The 15,920-nt window shown below is 38.2% G+C and overlaps 1 protein-coding gene across 1 annotated transcript in view; it reads right to left on the bottom strand.

Moving 5' to 3' along the window:
* LOC114049445 (nuclear pore membrane glycoprotein 210-like) overlaps positions 1-15,920 on the bottom strand; it is a 126,725-nt gene that overhangs the window by 104,964 nt on the left and 5,841 nt on the right. Inside the window, exons 2-9 of the mRNA XM_027870703.1 lie at positions 11,903-12,034; positions 10,882-10,975; positions 9,976-10,126; positions 9,496-9,628; positions 8,343-8,501; positions 2,717-2,785; positions 1,964-2,070; positions 1,021-1,161 (exon numbers count right to left, since the gene is read on the bottom strand). Coding sequence (XP_027726504.1) covers positions 1,021-1,161; positions 1,964-2,070; positions 2,717-2,785; positions 8,343-8,501; positions 9,496-9,628; positions 9,976-10,126; positions 10,882-10,975; positions 11,903-12,034 — 986 coding nt within the window. The remainder of the gene's footprint in view (positions 1-1,020; positions 1,162-1,963; positions 2,071-2,716; positions 2,786-8,342; positions 8,502-9,495; positions 9,629-9,975; positions 10,127-10,881; positions 10,976-11,902; positions 12,035-15,920) is intronic.

Here is a 15,920-nt window from a genome sequence, read left to right as displayed (position 1 = left end):
TTTTCCTTTGTTGTTTTGTTTTATTGCTTCATTCTTGTGGTTCCTCTCATTAGTTCTAATTCTTCTTTACATGGTGACTAATGTGAAATTATGTTTAATATGAATGCTTAAGTAGAGCCTATATCAGATTGCACACTGTCTTGGGGAGGGGTGAGGAGAGGGAGGAGGAAAAAATTTAAAACTCAAAATCTTATGGAAATGAATGTTGAAAACTAAAAATGAATAAATTATTTTTAAAAAGAAAAAGACAAAAAATAGATGAGGGGGTTGAACTTAATAACCTCTAAGGTCAACTTCCAACTCTAAATCTATGATCCTATGATTCTCTCCTATTCTCTAATCTCCAGGATTCAGTAAGATCTAGTTTTATTAACTCCCAATGTTTTCAATAGTTCAGCAATGAAAATGGCAATAATATTAATTACAATAATAATAGCTAATATTTATACAGCACTCTAAAGTTGTTAAAGTGCTTTAGAACAGGTGATGTATATCTACCACAGGCTAATATGCCTCTGATTGGAAAGGGTGGACATTGGAGAGCTTCTCCGAGATGCTTCATTTCAGCAGGTAGCCCAGCCATCTCATCATTTTCCAACTGGCTGCAGGATTTCATCATATTCCTACACCAGATACCCTCCCTTTTAAGCTTATTTTTATGTGTTTTATGTATTGTCTTCTTTCATTAGACTGTGAGCTCCTTGTGGGCAGGGATTATCTTTTGCCTGACACATAACAGGCACTTAACATTTACTGACTGACGTGCTAAAACCAAATTGAATGACCGCAGTGTACTGCAACTGAAAGAGCCTTAAAGTCAGGAGAGAGTCGAGTTCAAATCCCACTTGGATATTTAATAGTTTTGTGACCACGGACAAGTCCCTTCACCTCTTTTATCTTGAATTTCCTCTTCTGTAAAATGGAGACAGTCTATACTTGTTGAGATGAGATGGTGTAAAATACTTCGCACCATATAAATGTCAGCTATTAATACTAAAAGGGTGATCTTTCAATTCCTACCTGATAAATGATTGAAGTCAGGGTAGCTTTTATTACTGTGACACCATCTTTAAGAATTCTGACTACGTGATAAGAGCCATTGACGGCAGATGCCTCTTCTTCAAAGTATGCCTTTGGAAACTTGTGCATCATCCTGATGTTCTGAAAATCAATCCACAGCAAACACAGATCTGCAGAGAGGCTCCCTTCCCAGAACCCTCCTAATCCCAAAGGGTCTGAGGGAAAAAAGGTTTTTGTGCATTCATAGGGATAAAGAAACCACATCAAGATTCTTTAGATGCTAATATTTTTTAAAATCTCTGGTCTCTCAAGTAGCTGGGCAGGTATATTTGAAACACCTATAAGTTGTTGTAAAGAGGAATAAGAAACAAAACTGATGACACCATTAGTGTAATTTGTACCATTTTGCAAACTGTCTCAGCTCTACTACCAAAAAGTCGTATGACCCTGGGAAGGTAGCAATAAGCAAGTTGGATGCCATGATCTCTCACCGTGTCTTCCAGCTCTGAGGTTCTACATCACCTATGGCTAAGTGGGCACAGAGCTTCCCACCAGCTGTGTATGTTGCAATCCCTAACCTAGCAGTGCCAATGCCACCTCCACAGCCCTCTCCAGAGGTACAGGTTAGAAGTCTGACATAGAGAGTCAGACCTCCCAAGTTTTATCAGTGGGGATGCCCTTGAATTCCTGTTCTGAAGCAACATTTATTATGACTGAACCATGTAATTTGACTTCTCGGTCACTATCCTTCAAGAATTTGGGTATTTCAAAATTGAAAACTACCAGCTTGCATCACTGAAGGCTGAGTTATTGATACAAAGAATAAACTTAATAAGGATAACAATGCAGGTATCTATCAGGAGACCTTTTTTTATCCGCCTTCACTCAGATAAAGCAGAAAAAAGTTTTCTAAATATTTGGAATTTCACACAAACACACTCACATCAGACACGTAGACCTTAGTGCTACTTTTATCATACACTTCGACTGTAATGACATAGGTCTGCCCCACTTCCAGACTCCATCGGTCTCCAGGCTGCACAATGAAACCTGTATAAAAACCAAGTAGCAGCATGTTAAGAGTGTGTTTTTCTGCCACGCAATGCAAAACAAAATGATGAGGCCCTACTAACAGCCTGGCTAGTGGAGATGGTTTCCAAAGTGGACTTGGCTCTCCCCTTCAAACTGTATAGCTTTGGTGGTCAATGTAGCTGAATTCTTGGATCCAAAGTAGGAGTCACCCTCGTGTTTGTGCAAACAACAAAATCATGAACTATACTTGTAGCTCCCACTGGTGATGGATCTGGCCAAGTTTCAGCTCCTGCAGCTAGACCTATTGTTCCACCAGACTTACAGGACACATGGGGCTTCTTTTTTCCTGCTGTAAACACAGCCTTCTCTCCTTTCCTGAATGAGGTATCTGACCCAAACCCAAGAGAGAAGGAAGCTTCATATTACAAGGATCTTTTCTTCTAAGTTTCTCACAACCTGTTTCAAGATTTCTTCTTCCAGCTGATGACAATCAGTGGAAATAAACAAGGTGAGAAAATGTCAAAGTAAAACTGGGTCTGAAATGAGTTTTACACGTCAGTTAACAAAATGGCTCTCAATTCTCCTGTGGATATTTTCTAATGCCTTCACTTAACTGATTAGAAAACTGAAGAAATTGCTTTTCAGATTTCTCAACAACTAATACCTAAAAATCCAGGCTCTACAACGTATATGGTACAGTTTGGAAGTCCAGACACAGATCGCATATGGACATCTTAGTTTTTGATTAAGGAAAAAAGGTTTTATATTGCTGTAGAGACATTGAGGTATAGAAAGCTATAAACTGTTTCTTTTATTATCCTTTTGATAGCAAAAACAAGAATAGGACATAAACTCCTTGAAGGTAGGACCTGAGTTATCTGTAGCCCCAGTGTCCAGTACAAAATCTTGCACATAATAAGCACTTAATGTCTGTAAAACAAATTGAATATGAATATATTGACTGAGGAGCAGAATGAAGATTCTTTTGCACCACAGTGTTCGATATGGCTTAGTATACAGAACACTGGACTTGGAAGTCAGAAGAGCTGGGAGCTAGTCCAAGTTTTACCACTTATCAGCCACATGATGAACTCTGAGATTCCTTCCCACCTTGATATTCTATGAGGTTAGACAAACCACTTAACCACTTTGGGCCTCGGTTTCCTCATCTGCAAAATAAGGTCAGCATAAGTGATCTAGAAGGTCCCTTCCAATGCTAAGAATTACGGTCCCATAATCATAGGGCTGTTTCAAAGGCTGAAAATGAGAAAGGTGGTACAGGATGAAAAAATATAATAGTTTATTTTCTAATACTCAAAAAAAAGTTTTCATGCAAAAATTCTTTCCCTCTGCAATCAGATACACAGAGTTACCTAATACTCATCTGCCTTCTTTACATGTTCATTTTTAAATAAATTAGGGGCAGCTAGGTGGCGCAATAGATACAGCACCAGCCCTGAAGTCAGGAGGACCTGAGTTCAAATGTGACCTCAGACTAAACACTTGACACTTACTAGCTGTGTGACTCTGGGCAAGTCACTTAACCCCAACTGCCTTAAAAAAAAAAAAGTATACATTTTTAAATAAATTAAATTCAGTTAATTATTAAGCACTTCCAATGTGCAAAGCACTGTGCTCAGTACTGAGAATGCAAACACATTTGAATATCAGTCCAAGTAAAACTGCTAGGTGGTACAATGGATAAAGTGCTGGGCCTGGAGTCAGAAAGACCTGAGTTCAAATCCAGCTTCAGATATTTACTAGCTGTGTGACCTTGGGCAGGACTCTGTCTCAGTTTCTTCAAATGTAAAGTGAAGATAGCAATAATACCTAACTTCCAGAATTGTTGTGAGGACTCAATGAGGTAATATTTGTAAAGCACTTAGCATAGTTTCTGGCATATAGTAGGTGCTATATAACTACTAGCTATGATGATTATTGTTGTTGTTTACTGTTATCATTATTAATTTTCACATAATGCACATGAAAAGCCAAATAAATTATTTATGATTATATAGACTATTTCTGCCTTGCATTATTATAGATAATTTAAAGTAAACCATCATTAATTTAAACCACACTAATTTTTAGTTTGTGATAACTGATTTAGGGACTGTTTATCATTACTATATCTATAAAGAATGGGCTTGCTCACACATATTTATAATGATCGTAGAAAAGTGAGATTCAAGGAAGATGTTAAAAGCCACTTACAGGCACCTACTGTTTTCAAACAGTGTCAGGAACTCCTGAAGCATCAGAAGCCACTACGCAGAAACAGTGATTGCCAAGCACTTGACTGGTTTCGAAGTGCTTTCCTCTCAATAAGCCCATGAAGTAGGACAGTCTCAGAGGATTAGTACACTTGCCCAAGGTAATATCACTAATAAGTGGCAGCACCAGCACCAAGGCCAGATCTTTTGTCTCCAATTTTCAGTGTTCTTTCCACTACCCTCAAAAAGAATATGATAATTATAAATCATTCTTATATATAGTCATTCAAGTAAAGCACCTAAAGACCTCTGTGAGGTCACCATTTATTAGCCTAGTTCTGGTTCTCACGTGTGTTTAGAAATAATGGAACTGTGTTTCTTTAAGAAAAAAAAATCTATTATTCAAACTTCTTTTACTAATTTAAATATCCCTTCCTTCTAATTAGTACAAATCAGTATGTTCTACTATATTATTTATTATCTATACATTATGGATCATAATAGCATTTTATAGGCACAACTGTATTTGTTGATAAATGCCCTATGTATATTGACATGACCAACACTAAGTTCTGGGCCAACTGAGCCTCTTTAATATCTTTTCCTTATTTCACATCACCCAGATGTCTTCTGCCATTATCCTCCTTCACTTTTGCCTAACTAGATAGCCTTGCTAAGGCTAACCCTTCTACATGCACAAGTGATCCCACTGCATCTCATCTCCTCTAACAGATGCTTCCTCTATCATTCCTACTCTCTCACTAAGCTTCAATCTCTCCCTATCTGATGGTTGTTTCCCTTACTGCCTGCAAACATACCTCCATCAATCAACCAACTGCTGTCTCCAAAGTTAGCAATAATCTCTTAGTTGCCAAAACCAATGGCTTTTTCTCAATTCTCATCCTTTTAGACCTCTCTGCAGCCTCTGACACTGCTGGTCACTCTCTTCTCCTTGATACTCTGGGTTTTCATGACACCACTCTCTCCTAGTACTCCTACCTATCTGACCACTCTTCAGTCTCCTTTGCCGGATCTCCATCTAGGTCAAACATGTTAACCATGGGGGCAACACAAGGCTCTGTCCTGGGTGCTCTTCTTTTCTCCCTCTATACTATTTCATTTGGTGATCTCATCAGCTCCCATGTATTCAATTATCATCTCCATACTAATGATTCTCAGATCTACTTATCCTTTCCTGACTTCTAGTCTCACATCTCCAACTGCCTTTTAAACATCTCAAAATGAGTGTCCTATAGATATTTTAAATGCAAACATCTAAAACTGAAATCATTCTCTTTCCCCTTAAATCTTCCAAATACTGTAGAAGGCAACACCATCCTCCCAGTCCCCTAGGCTTGCAACCACGCTTCACCATCTCACCTCTCATATCCAAACTGTTTACAATAAATGTCAATTTCACCTTTGTAACATCTCTCAAATATGCCTTCTTTTCTCCTTTGACACTACCACCACCCTAGTGCAGGCCTTTATCTCCTCATGCCTAGACTACTGCAATAGCCTGCTGGCGGGTCTGCTTATTTTCCTAAAAGTGCAGCTCTGGCCTTGTCACCCCCTACTCAATAAACTACAATGGCTCCCTATCACCTCTAGGAGCAAACATGAAATCTCCTGTTTGGCATTCAAAGCCTTTCATAATGTTCCCTACCCCCTTACCTTTCCAGTCTACTTACACCTCATACCCCATCATGTACTCTTTAATCCAGTGACACTGGCCTCCTTGCTATTCCTCAAACAAGACACCCTACCTCTCAACTCTGGGCATTTTCAATGGCTGTCCCCATGCCTGAAATAATCTCCCTCCTCATCTATGCCTCCTGGATTCCTTCAAATTTCAACTAAAATCTAATCTAATCTTCCATAGGAAGCCTTTCACAATCCCTCTGAATTGTAGTGTCTCCCTCTATTGATATTTCTAGTTTATCTTGTACATAACTTAAGTATATATAGTAGTTTGCATGCTGTCTACTCCATTAGACTGTGAATTTCTTGAGGACAGAGACTTTCTTTTACCTTTCCTTCTATACCTCCAGTACTCAGCACAGTGCCTGACACATAGCAGGTGCTTAATAAATGTTTATTGACTGACTATTGGCTGACTGACAAAAACTATAAACCAGAAAGGTCATTTGTACATGAAATTAGTCAAGAAGATGGATTTTTCCCATTCATATTTGAAGTACAGGAAGTCATACTTTCTCAAATTATATCTCATCACATGCTAAGGGCTACCTTGGGACAACCATCCAAACTAAGATAGCCCTTCTCCCTCATGAAATGTCTTGGTACCCAAGGATCCTACCACTTATAGTTTTCCCTACAGACTGTAAGTGAAAAAAGATAAGGGTGGTATACTTAGAAGGAAAACTTTTAACCCCTGGCAGCGAAAAGGGAAAGACTAAGCCCTAGGACCCAAGGAATAAAATAACAGGAGTAACTGTGGGAATTCATCTCAGAATAGAGAGATGAACCCCTGGATGGCTCACATTGGCAGAAGGTACAACCCTTCTAATTCCTTCCCAATATCCCCAACTCAGACTTAACCTCTCAATACTCATTCTCTTAAATCCGCAATCAACTGAAGCCTTTGTCTCAGGCCCATCAGTGGCTCAGAACTAGTGGAATCCTCCTTTCCACTACTTGGCAGATCAAAAAGAGAATTCCAGCTCCTACTACAAGGGTAGAAGAGATATATTACTGTTGTCCCATATTAAAACTAATAATGCATTTCCCCATACAAACATTAACATGGTTGCTAGGCTTACAGAATTACTAGAAAAGTATTATGTTTCAGATAGAATATGAATTAAACAGACTTCTATAGGCTGATCAGGGAACAAATGAACTTTTAGAACACAGGCTGTCTGTAAGTTGGGAACTGCTTGTATTTCAAATGTCAAATATTCCTAAATGCAAAACTGAGGGATGCTGTCCAAATCACCATTTAAATTTTGTCTCAATCTTAATATTAATTTTGTGTATTTTTACTGAACAGATTTTTACACATACCACTCTCAAGTCAGCTCCTAAAGAACAGCTGTTAGTGAACCTTAATAAAATTATTTTGAAAAGTCATCTCTCAATTGTCTATGCTAATTTGGGAGAAACAAGATCAAATTAAATCTACAGATTATTCCAAAACTTCATTCTCCCTATTAATTCAACTTAAAAATAGTACTATGGCTACTAATATTACACAAACTTAAATTTAGTCTCTTCCTTTTCCCTACCTTTCTAGCTTACATTACCTTCCAGAAAGGTACAACAGAGGCTAAGTTATAGAGCAGACAGAAAACCAGAGAGGAAGCAGTAGCAAGATGCCCAAATATTCCACAGATTGGATAATCCATCTCTGAAGAGTCCATGTTATACACATGTGTTTCACAAGATCCCAGAAGTGGAAGGACTCAGTGTTTTCAATTCTACTCCATACTTGAATGGGAGTCCTCACTACCACCACTCTTGTACATAGACATTTAGTTTCCCCTTGGAAATGCTAAGCAAGGTGAAAATTTGCCACCTAGGGAAGTCACCCCTTGTACTACAGGAAAATTCTATTTATGATAAAGTTTTGACTTAGAGTGAATTGAAATTTGCCTCTGAAATATCTACCCCTTGCTCTTAGATTGTAGCCAATAGGACTAAGTCAACTAAGTTTAACTCCTTTTTCCAAAGTACAACCAACCCTTCAGATATCTGAAGACAAATACATCTCCTGTTCTCCAAAATAAACATCCCCAATTCCTTTCATCCTTCCCTTCTTGGCATAGAATTCAGTCTCTTCACCAACCCAACTGCCCTCCTTTGGATGTATTGCAGTTAGTCAATAAATGAAATTCATAGAAAATAAAACAGTAGATATTTCAGGTAATATCTTTATACAGTTCCTTGTAAAAGAGGCCAACAGAAAGTCAACACTATTATTGAGTACTGTAGGTAAGTGCTCTTAAATGACATGTACTAAATATTCCCACTAAACCATTTTTACCATGGATCAGGCCTAGCACATTCAAGTCAACAAGCAATTGTGGCTACAATATAATATTACCAAAAGGATACTCTTATGGACAAAGACCAGATTAGTCTGACCTAGTTGGAGAGCAGTTACTGTGGCTGTTTTCTCATCCAGTGAAGCTACCTTATCAAAGACATATCTACTATGTGCGGCTTTATGATCTTGCAGCTCAAGCTCATAATGTTCCAGGGGAAAATCGACCTCTGCAAGAAATGGAAGATACAGAGATAAAGCAACGTAAACCAATAATGGCCAAGTCACTGAAGATTTCTAAAAAAATCAGATCTCAAGGAAATCAGGTAGAAGGTCTAAAGGAAGAAACTACACCCTCTACTTCTACTTTATATTTCTACTATTAAGATTTTTCATATCTATTTGCAAAGGAATTAAATGTGTATCTACTCTGGTGAAAACTTACATACTAATAGTCTGGTAGGTTGAGGAGCAAAAGGTGGTAACTAATGCAGTGAAAGGACAGCAATGAGAAAAGTGAGAAGAACCAATACACATTCTATAGGTCTCACAGAATTTATGGGACAAATGATTTTTTATAACAACTACAATGATAAGACTGCTGCCTGGTTTTCATAAGAAATTTCCAGAGGCTTTATTAAAAACAACCTTTACAGTTAAGAATTTTAAATCGCTTCCATGGCCTCCAGCAGACTCCTCTACTACTCTTTCTTTTTTTTTTTAAATTTTATTTTTAAATTTTATTTATTTATCAGTGAGGCAATTGAGGTTAAGTGACTTGCCCAGAGTCACACAGCTAGTGAATGTGATATGTCTGAGTCCAGATTTGAACTCAGGTCCTCCTGATTCCAAGGCCGGTGCTCTATCCACTGCGCCACCTCACTGTCCCAGATTCCTCTACTATTTGCTAACTGGGACCTCTGCAAGCCCAGCACATATCATCGTTTGGTCTGGGAGAGTGAAAACCTGAGAACTGTTTGAAAATAGAGAATTGAGATGTCTTTAAACAATGAAACCAAATCAGTATCTTAACTATGTTGTTATCCAGTTCAAGATATCCCCACTGTCTCTGTCCAACACTGGCACAGGAATAAGTGAAACCTGAAAACATAAAGAGGACCCCTACATACTTAATATTAAACTGCCTTTATTTTTGCTGCTATTGGAGAAAAGATTTGTCAAGATGTGGAGGCAAAATGAGATTGTGCAAAGACCAATACCTACCTGTCATTTTCCCTTGGACTATCTTGGCAACTCTGTATTTAATATAAGCTCCTACCAAAAGGTAGATATCATGGGATGGAATAAGGAATATATTCTCCAAAACCAGCAGACGTATCAATGCAGCTGACACTTTCTAACAGAGAAAAAAACAGACACTTAAGCTTCCATATGCATGCCCTCAATGCCAGCTTCAATGGCATTGTTAAACATGGCATTTTAAAATAAACTTTTATATCCTAAATTTCACCTTCAGATAATGTTAAGGGCAACTATGTATCTTGATAATGTATTGATTTTAGTCACTGATTAAGAATAAGAAAGTAAATGCTTTTTTTTTTCTGGGAGGAAGAAAGTGGTTGAATAGTAAAAAGGCAAATAGGTACAAACTAAAAGAAATGAGATTTTAATTTGTACTTAATACAAGTAAGAAACTACACATAAACAAAGTTTGTGAGCTGAAAGTTTATGGCATGAGTTTACCTTATAGAAGGGTTCATGTATACGAACTTTAATAACTGCTGCACCTGTCCTAATTCCAGACACCAGAATCATATCCCCTTGTTTCTCTGCTTTTTCCATCTCAGCTATATACTTTGGTGGAGAATATTCAGCTTCAGAGTATTTCAGAATCCTAATAAGACAGAATTAAGTCTGCATCTAATAGAACCAGAAAAATCAATTTCTTCTAAAAGCTGTACCTACACTCCATAAAAATGGTATATCTCCAGTGGCTTTACAGGAGAAAAAGGGCTGTTATTCTCATAAGAACTATGAGGAATGAGTTTATTTACTACATCTCTGACTAATACTGAAATGGGATTGGAATCGAGATTAAGAACTACCCTCTGTACTAACAACAGAATTACTTACAATAATGGTTTTTTTAGCTATTAGCTAAAATAGGAGAAATAGCACTAGCAGTAGCACTGTTGAATGATACATCTTGACTAAAGATGAGGTCCAAAAAGGTCCTAAGTCCTTTTTCATAACAGTGATTTAAAGAGCACTTGTCTCATAGTCCTATGAGATATGTAATGCATTTTTATCCCCATTTTATAGGTGAGAAAACTGAGGCTTAGAGAAAGCAAGTGATTTGCTCAGTATCAGAGTAGGCATGCAAATGTATGTTTCTCAATCCAGTGCTTCTTCCATTACACTACATTATTTCTTTTCTTGTGATTAGCCTGGAATGAGAAAGAATCCCTCCAGACATGCTAGATGCCATTCCTCCACTACAAATCCTCCTCCTAATAATCTATCTGCTTCCCAAAAAGTCCTAGCAGCAAGGCCATTAAAACCCATGAACATGGTTGTCATTCAAGTTTGCTCTCCAGGAGCAGATGGGTTCCTCCTGCACAGATGGTCTGTATTTGGTTAGGGGATTACCTGATTTTGCTAGACAGCTCTACCCTTTCCGATTCATCATCCTTGGCAATACTCCACTCGAACATCATCCCTGCCAAACTACTGAATGTGTTTCCTGTAGATCGAAACCAAAACCAGAAAGAAAAGAAAATACAAATTCAAAAATAGCCAAATACTGTGAACACAGAAGCTAAAATCTAACCAGCAAATGTTCCTTCATCAGAAGATATATAAGTGCTATTACAGAAAAAGTTAAGACTTCGCTCACAAACCATTGCACAGAGGAAGTAAGCACTTTGGCTGTATAGCTCTGCAGAGCAGAGAGAATTCAGGTTGGTCAGCTTCCGGTTGTCAAATGTTAAACCACACTGTCTTTTGTTCCTCTTTACTGATATCCCTTGCCAAATGGATAAGAATCACCATATGGTCTCCTGTAGGCTGGGAGGTCTCCTTTCCACAGGCCCATTCAATCATAAATCACACTGACATCTAAGTATCTGAGTATTTCATATATTTTCACCTTATACACTGAAAAAACTGTCCCTCTTTTAAGAAATTTTAGAGAAAGATATAATGAATTAAAATGTCTTAAACAACCTGGCAGCATTAGAAACAGCACAGAAAATGCAACATAAAATCAGTAGATTACAGTCTTATCACAAGATAGGATATAACGTAAGATAACTACAAGTTTTGCATTTCGCCTTCAAAGTCAAAAGGACCGACTTAATCTAGCCAGAAATACCAGAAAATGTTCTGCAATGTATACCTAGGAGCCATTAGCAGGAGCTCAATAGTAGATTTGGGCATAGATGTAGAGTTCTAAGGGAATCATGACAAAAAAAAAATTACATACTAGCCTTGACTAAGACCCTAAATTACACTTATAAATGTGAATTCCTCACCTTGAATTATTCCATTTGAGAAAAAATTTGTTTCAATTTACTTATTTCCCAAGTGGCATGTTTTCATATGCTAAGCATGAGATGAAAGTTACTGTCCTTTAGGAGGTTAATGGTGACTTTCCGCTATGGTTCTTTACCTTCAGCATCCAATGCTCTCACCATCAGTTCCAACGGAGAATCATCCACATAGAGTTCCCGAGTTCGAGATATAATTTCAATGTTGTCTATCACATCAACCTTAACATCACAGCGCAGTTCATGGTCAGTCACTAAAATGAACCCAAAACTAAGAATTTAATTCAACAAACCAAAATCTGTCAAGCCTCCCAAATTTTCTAATATGAATGAAAGGGAAAATTGTAATGTTTGTAATCATTTGTGAAATAAATAGCACAGGAACAATCTATAAGATTTCCTATCTAAAACATAAGATGCATTAGACATGCAGACATACAGTTAATGTACCTAAAGTGTGGTCCAAAGAACCATGTCATAGGTCACAAACTTATAGCTGGAAAGGGCCTTAGAGATCATCTACATAATTCCCTCCTTTTACAGAAAAAGAAATTGAGGCTTAGAGGTTAAATGACTTGGTCAAGGTGACAAAGGCACGAAGGGGCAGAGCCACAATTTGAACCAGTGGCTTTGACTCTGAATCCAGCACTATTTTCAATAAATCTGTCACATTGCCTCACATTAAGTGTACAAAATGAAACTGATTAAATTAAAAGTTATTTAAATATGTTTTTAGTTGCTTAATGTTTTTACTATGTAGACATATTACATGTTCTGTCCATTTATTACGTATGTAAATTTGCTTATAGGCTCTGTTCCTTTACTCCGTTTTCACAAAATTTTAAGTCCAATTTAATTTACCACAAAGATAAAGCTAACCTATTAAGGCTATGAATATCCTAATATATACACCATAGAGGGGAAAAATCCCTTAAGGACCACACATAAATAAAAAGCAGCTTACAACACATTTTGGTGTTTTGTTTCTTCCAGAAAAATGTAAAATATTCAACTTACCTGTACTTAAAATTAATAGGAAACAAAATTCACAAAAACTAATTTTTAAAAATCTCAGTTTCACATTATGGTTAGGTAAGGGAGAGAAAAAGAGAAGGAAATAAAGAGAAAAAAGGAAGAGAAGGAAAGTCAGATGACTGAAGGGAAGAATAAATGAGGGAAATGGAGAGGTGGAGAGAGAAACAAGGGATGAAGAGAAAAAGAAAGAGAGTACAATAGTTTCTTGTTTGCCCCAGTTATTTCTCCTATGCTTTGTTCTCAATACTATTTATGAGCCTACACTCAACCATAACAAATATTTACTGAATGCCTCCTATGTGCCCAGCATCATACAAGCAGTCCTCACTCTCCTTTCTACCTACCAACTACTTTTTCCAGCCATCCAAACCCCTGCTGCCTACATTTCATTCTTGCACTCATGCCCTACACATTTCTGTAAAGTCCCGCCCTTTCTCCTATTCAGCTGTCCCATATCTTAAGCCTTAGCATTCCACCTAATTATGGCATAGTGAAAAGTACACTATCTTTGGAATCAAAGGCCTCAAATTCACATCCCAGCTCTGATGTTTTCTTCCCGTTCGATCTTGGGCAAGTCATTTAATGTCCCGTGGCCTCAGTTTCCTCATCTCCAAAATAAGAAGGCTGAACAAAATGGCTTCCGAGGGCCATTCTCGTCTTACCAATCTACCATGTACCATTAACATATGGCCACAACCTCATCCCCTTCCCCATACAACCAACTGCAAGATTACAAGGGCCTGAATGGTGATAATTGTATCTTCTCAGACATCTTTGTATTTCTCCAAGTGCTTAGAACATTGCCTGAGCACAGAGTTGATGCTCAATAAATATGAGTAACAAAACATGGCCTATTAATGTGCCTCACTTAACTCCCACCCAAGGCTGTACTGGTTTTTGTGCCTTCTCTTTCCTCCACCTGGGAAGGTACTCATATTCCAGCCCTAGTACAAGCCCAGGCCTTCATCCTTTAGAGTCTGTTGTTTTTCTCACAGACCCATGATAGTAGTCATTTGGAAGAGGGAGTCAATTCCCTCTATATAGCTCCAGGGAACAGAACTGGAGCCAAGGATGGAAAGTACAAGAAAGAAGATTCAGCTAAATAGTAGAAAGAGCTTGCAGATAACTATGGTGTTTGAAAATGGATGGGGCTGTCTTGTGGGGTACTGAGTTTCCCATCACAGGATCAAAGGATTTAGAAATAGATGACCTTCAAAATAATTTAGCCTATGCTGTCTATTTTATGGATGAGAAAACTGAGGCTTAGAGACGTTAACTGATTTGCCCAAGGTTATAGAGGTAGTAAGTACCACTTGGTCATAAACTCAGGTCCTCTGACTATGAATCCTGGGGCTCTTTCCATTATAACATGACCATCTTCTTCTGTAGTTTAAACTAAGGCTCGATGACCACGTGTGAGGAATGTTATAGAGGGGGTTCCTTACTTATGACAGAGATTGTCTAGATAACTCAGTAAGTACCTTCCAAAATTAAGATACTATGGCTCTAAGCAGCAACGGCCTGAACTAGGGTATCACTGTGGGAATAAAAAGGAAGGTCTTTAAAGAGGAGACGTTGTAGAGTTCAAATTGACAAAAATTGGCAGCTGACCAGATTCCTTATAAGGAATATGAAACAACAAAAGATGATGTTGAGGTTTTACGTCTGGGTGATTGGAAGAAGTACCACTGATAAAAATAAGGAAGTCAAGAAGATGAGCTGGTTTGCAGAAGTAGTTAAGTTCAATTTGAGTTAAGTTGGGTTTGAGAGGACAGTAGTACATACTATATAGTAACATTGATACAAAGAGGGTCAATAGGTAGAATGTGGGACTGGAACTTGGGATGAATGAATACACAGAGTTGACTCTTCAGACCTCTCTCTAATAAACTTTTCATTCTCAATTATTTTCACACTCTCCTCTTTTTGTATTCACATTAACCTGTCTTGTTCCAGAAAACACTACTTCCTTGGCTGCCTTCTCCAGTGCTGGCTGTTATTTCTTTCATGTCTCTATATATACTAGGCCAGAAAGAAGAGCTGGTATAATCTTTGCTTTCCACTCCAACTTTCCTTCTTTCTTTTTGTGGGAAACTGGGCCTCCCTATCTTTCCCATATCCCAGGCTATAAGTGTAGGGGCTACTCATAGGCCAGATCTCACAGCTGACTGGCACTGACTGACTTTGTGTGGGCAAATCTGCCCCTTTTTAGGCAGCCCAGTGATCCCCAGCCCGAGAGGCTTACCATATTGGTGCCAGATTTAGTGTGGACACCTGAGTGGCTTTAGCCTACTGCATCTCAGAACTCCTTGAGCTTAATCCACCAGCCATAGCCTTTTCAGTAGTAGGAATTATAGGCATGCACCACTATGCTCAACCCACTTTGACTTTGAAATTCTTCCTCTACCACTATTACCTAGAAATCTCTCCTTTTTTGGAGATTTATTCCACTCCCAACAATATTTGGCCCAAATCCTTTATCCTTTGATTTATCAGCGCCAGATCCCTCCCCTCCTTTCCCAAGGGGTTTAATATTGAGAAAACTGAACTGATTCTGTATCATTTTCTTATTGATCCTATTTACAATTAATTGCTTTTGTCCTGTAACTGCTTAAGTCATGGTTCTTTGTCTCTGAACTTAGTTCAGAGATTCAGCTGGTCTGTAATGGATTAAGTTTTTTATCCAGCTCTCTTGCTAATCACTGATTTATTCTTGCCTCGAGGAATTTAACTGACCTTGGGGGATGGGTACACCACCAAGCTACACTTCAAGGATGTCTGGTTTGTTATACTGCACCTGGACTCTCATGAGGGAAAGAGGGGGCTGTTAATAGCCCATTACCAAATTTCCAACCAATCATTTTATTCCCTGTGCCTCAGCTCCATAACCAGTCATGATGCCCTCAATCCCATGTCATCTACTCTGTTCTGTTTTTTGTTCTGTACTCTCCAAAGACCATATAAGGGGCACTGTCCTTTTGTTTGGGGTCTCTGGCATAAATGGAGACAAGCCACTGACTCATTTATTGACAGATAGCTTGCCCTTGTTAACAATGTTATCTTGCATGGCGAACTGCTTCAGTTTACCCTTTTGTTAAATTTCAC

Source organism: Vombatus ursinus, unplaced genomic scaffold (assembly GCF_900497805.2).
Source record: "Vombatus ursinus unplaced genomic scaffold, bare-nosed wombat genome assembly UNPS02014798.1, whole genome shotgun sequence".
NCBI classification, from domain to species: domain Eukaryota; kingdom Metazoa; phylum Chordata; class Mammalia; order Diprotodontia; family Vombatidae; genus Vombatus; species Vombatus ursinus.
This window is presented reverse-complemented; position numbering and strand designations above follow the sequence as displayed.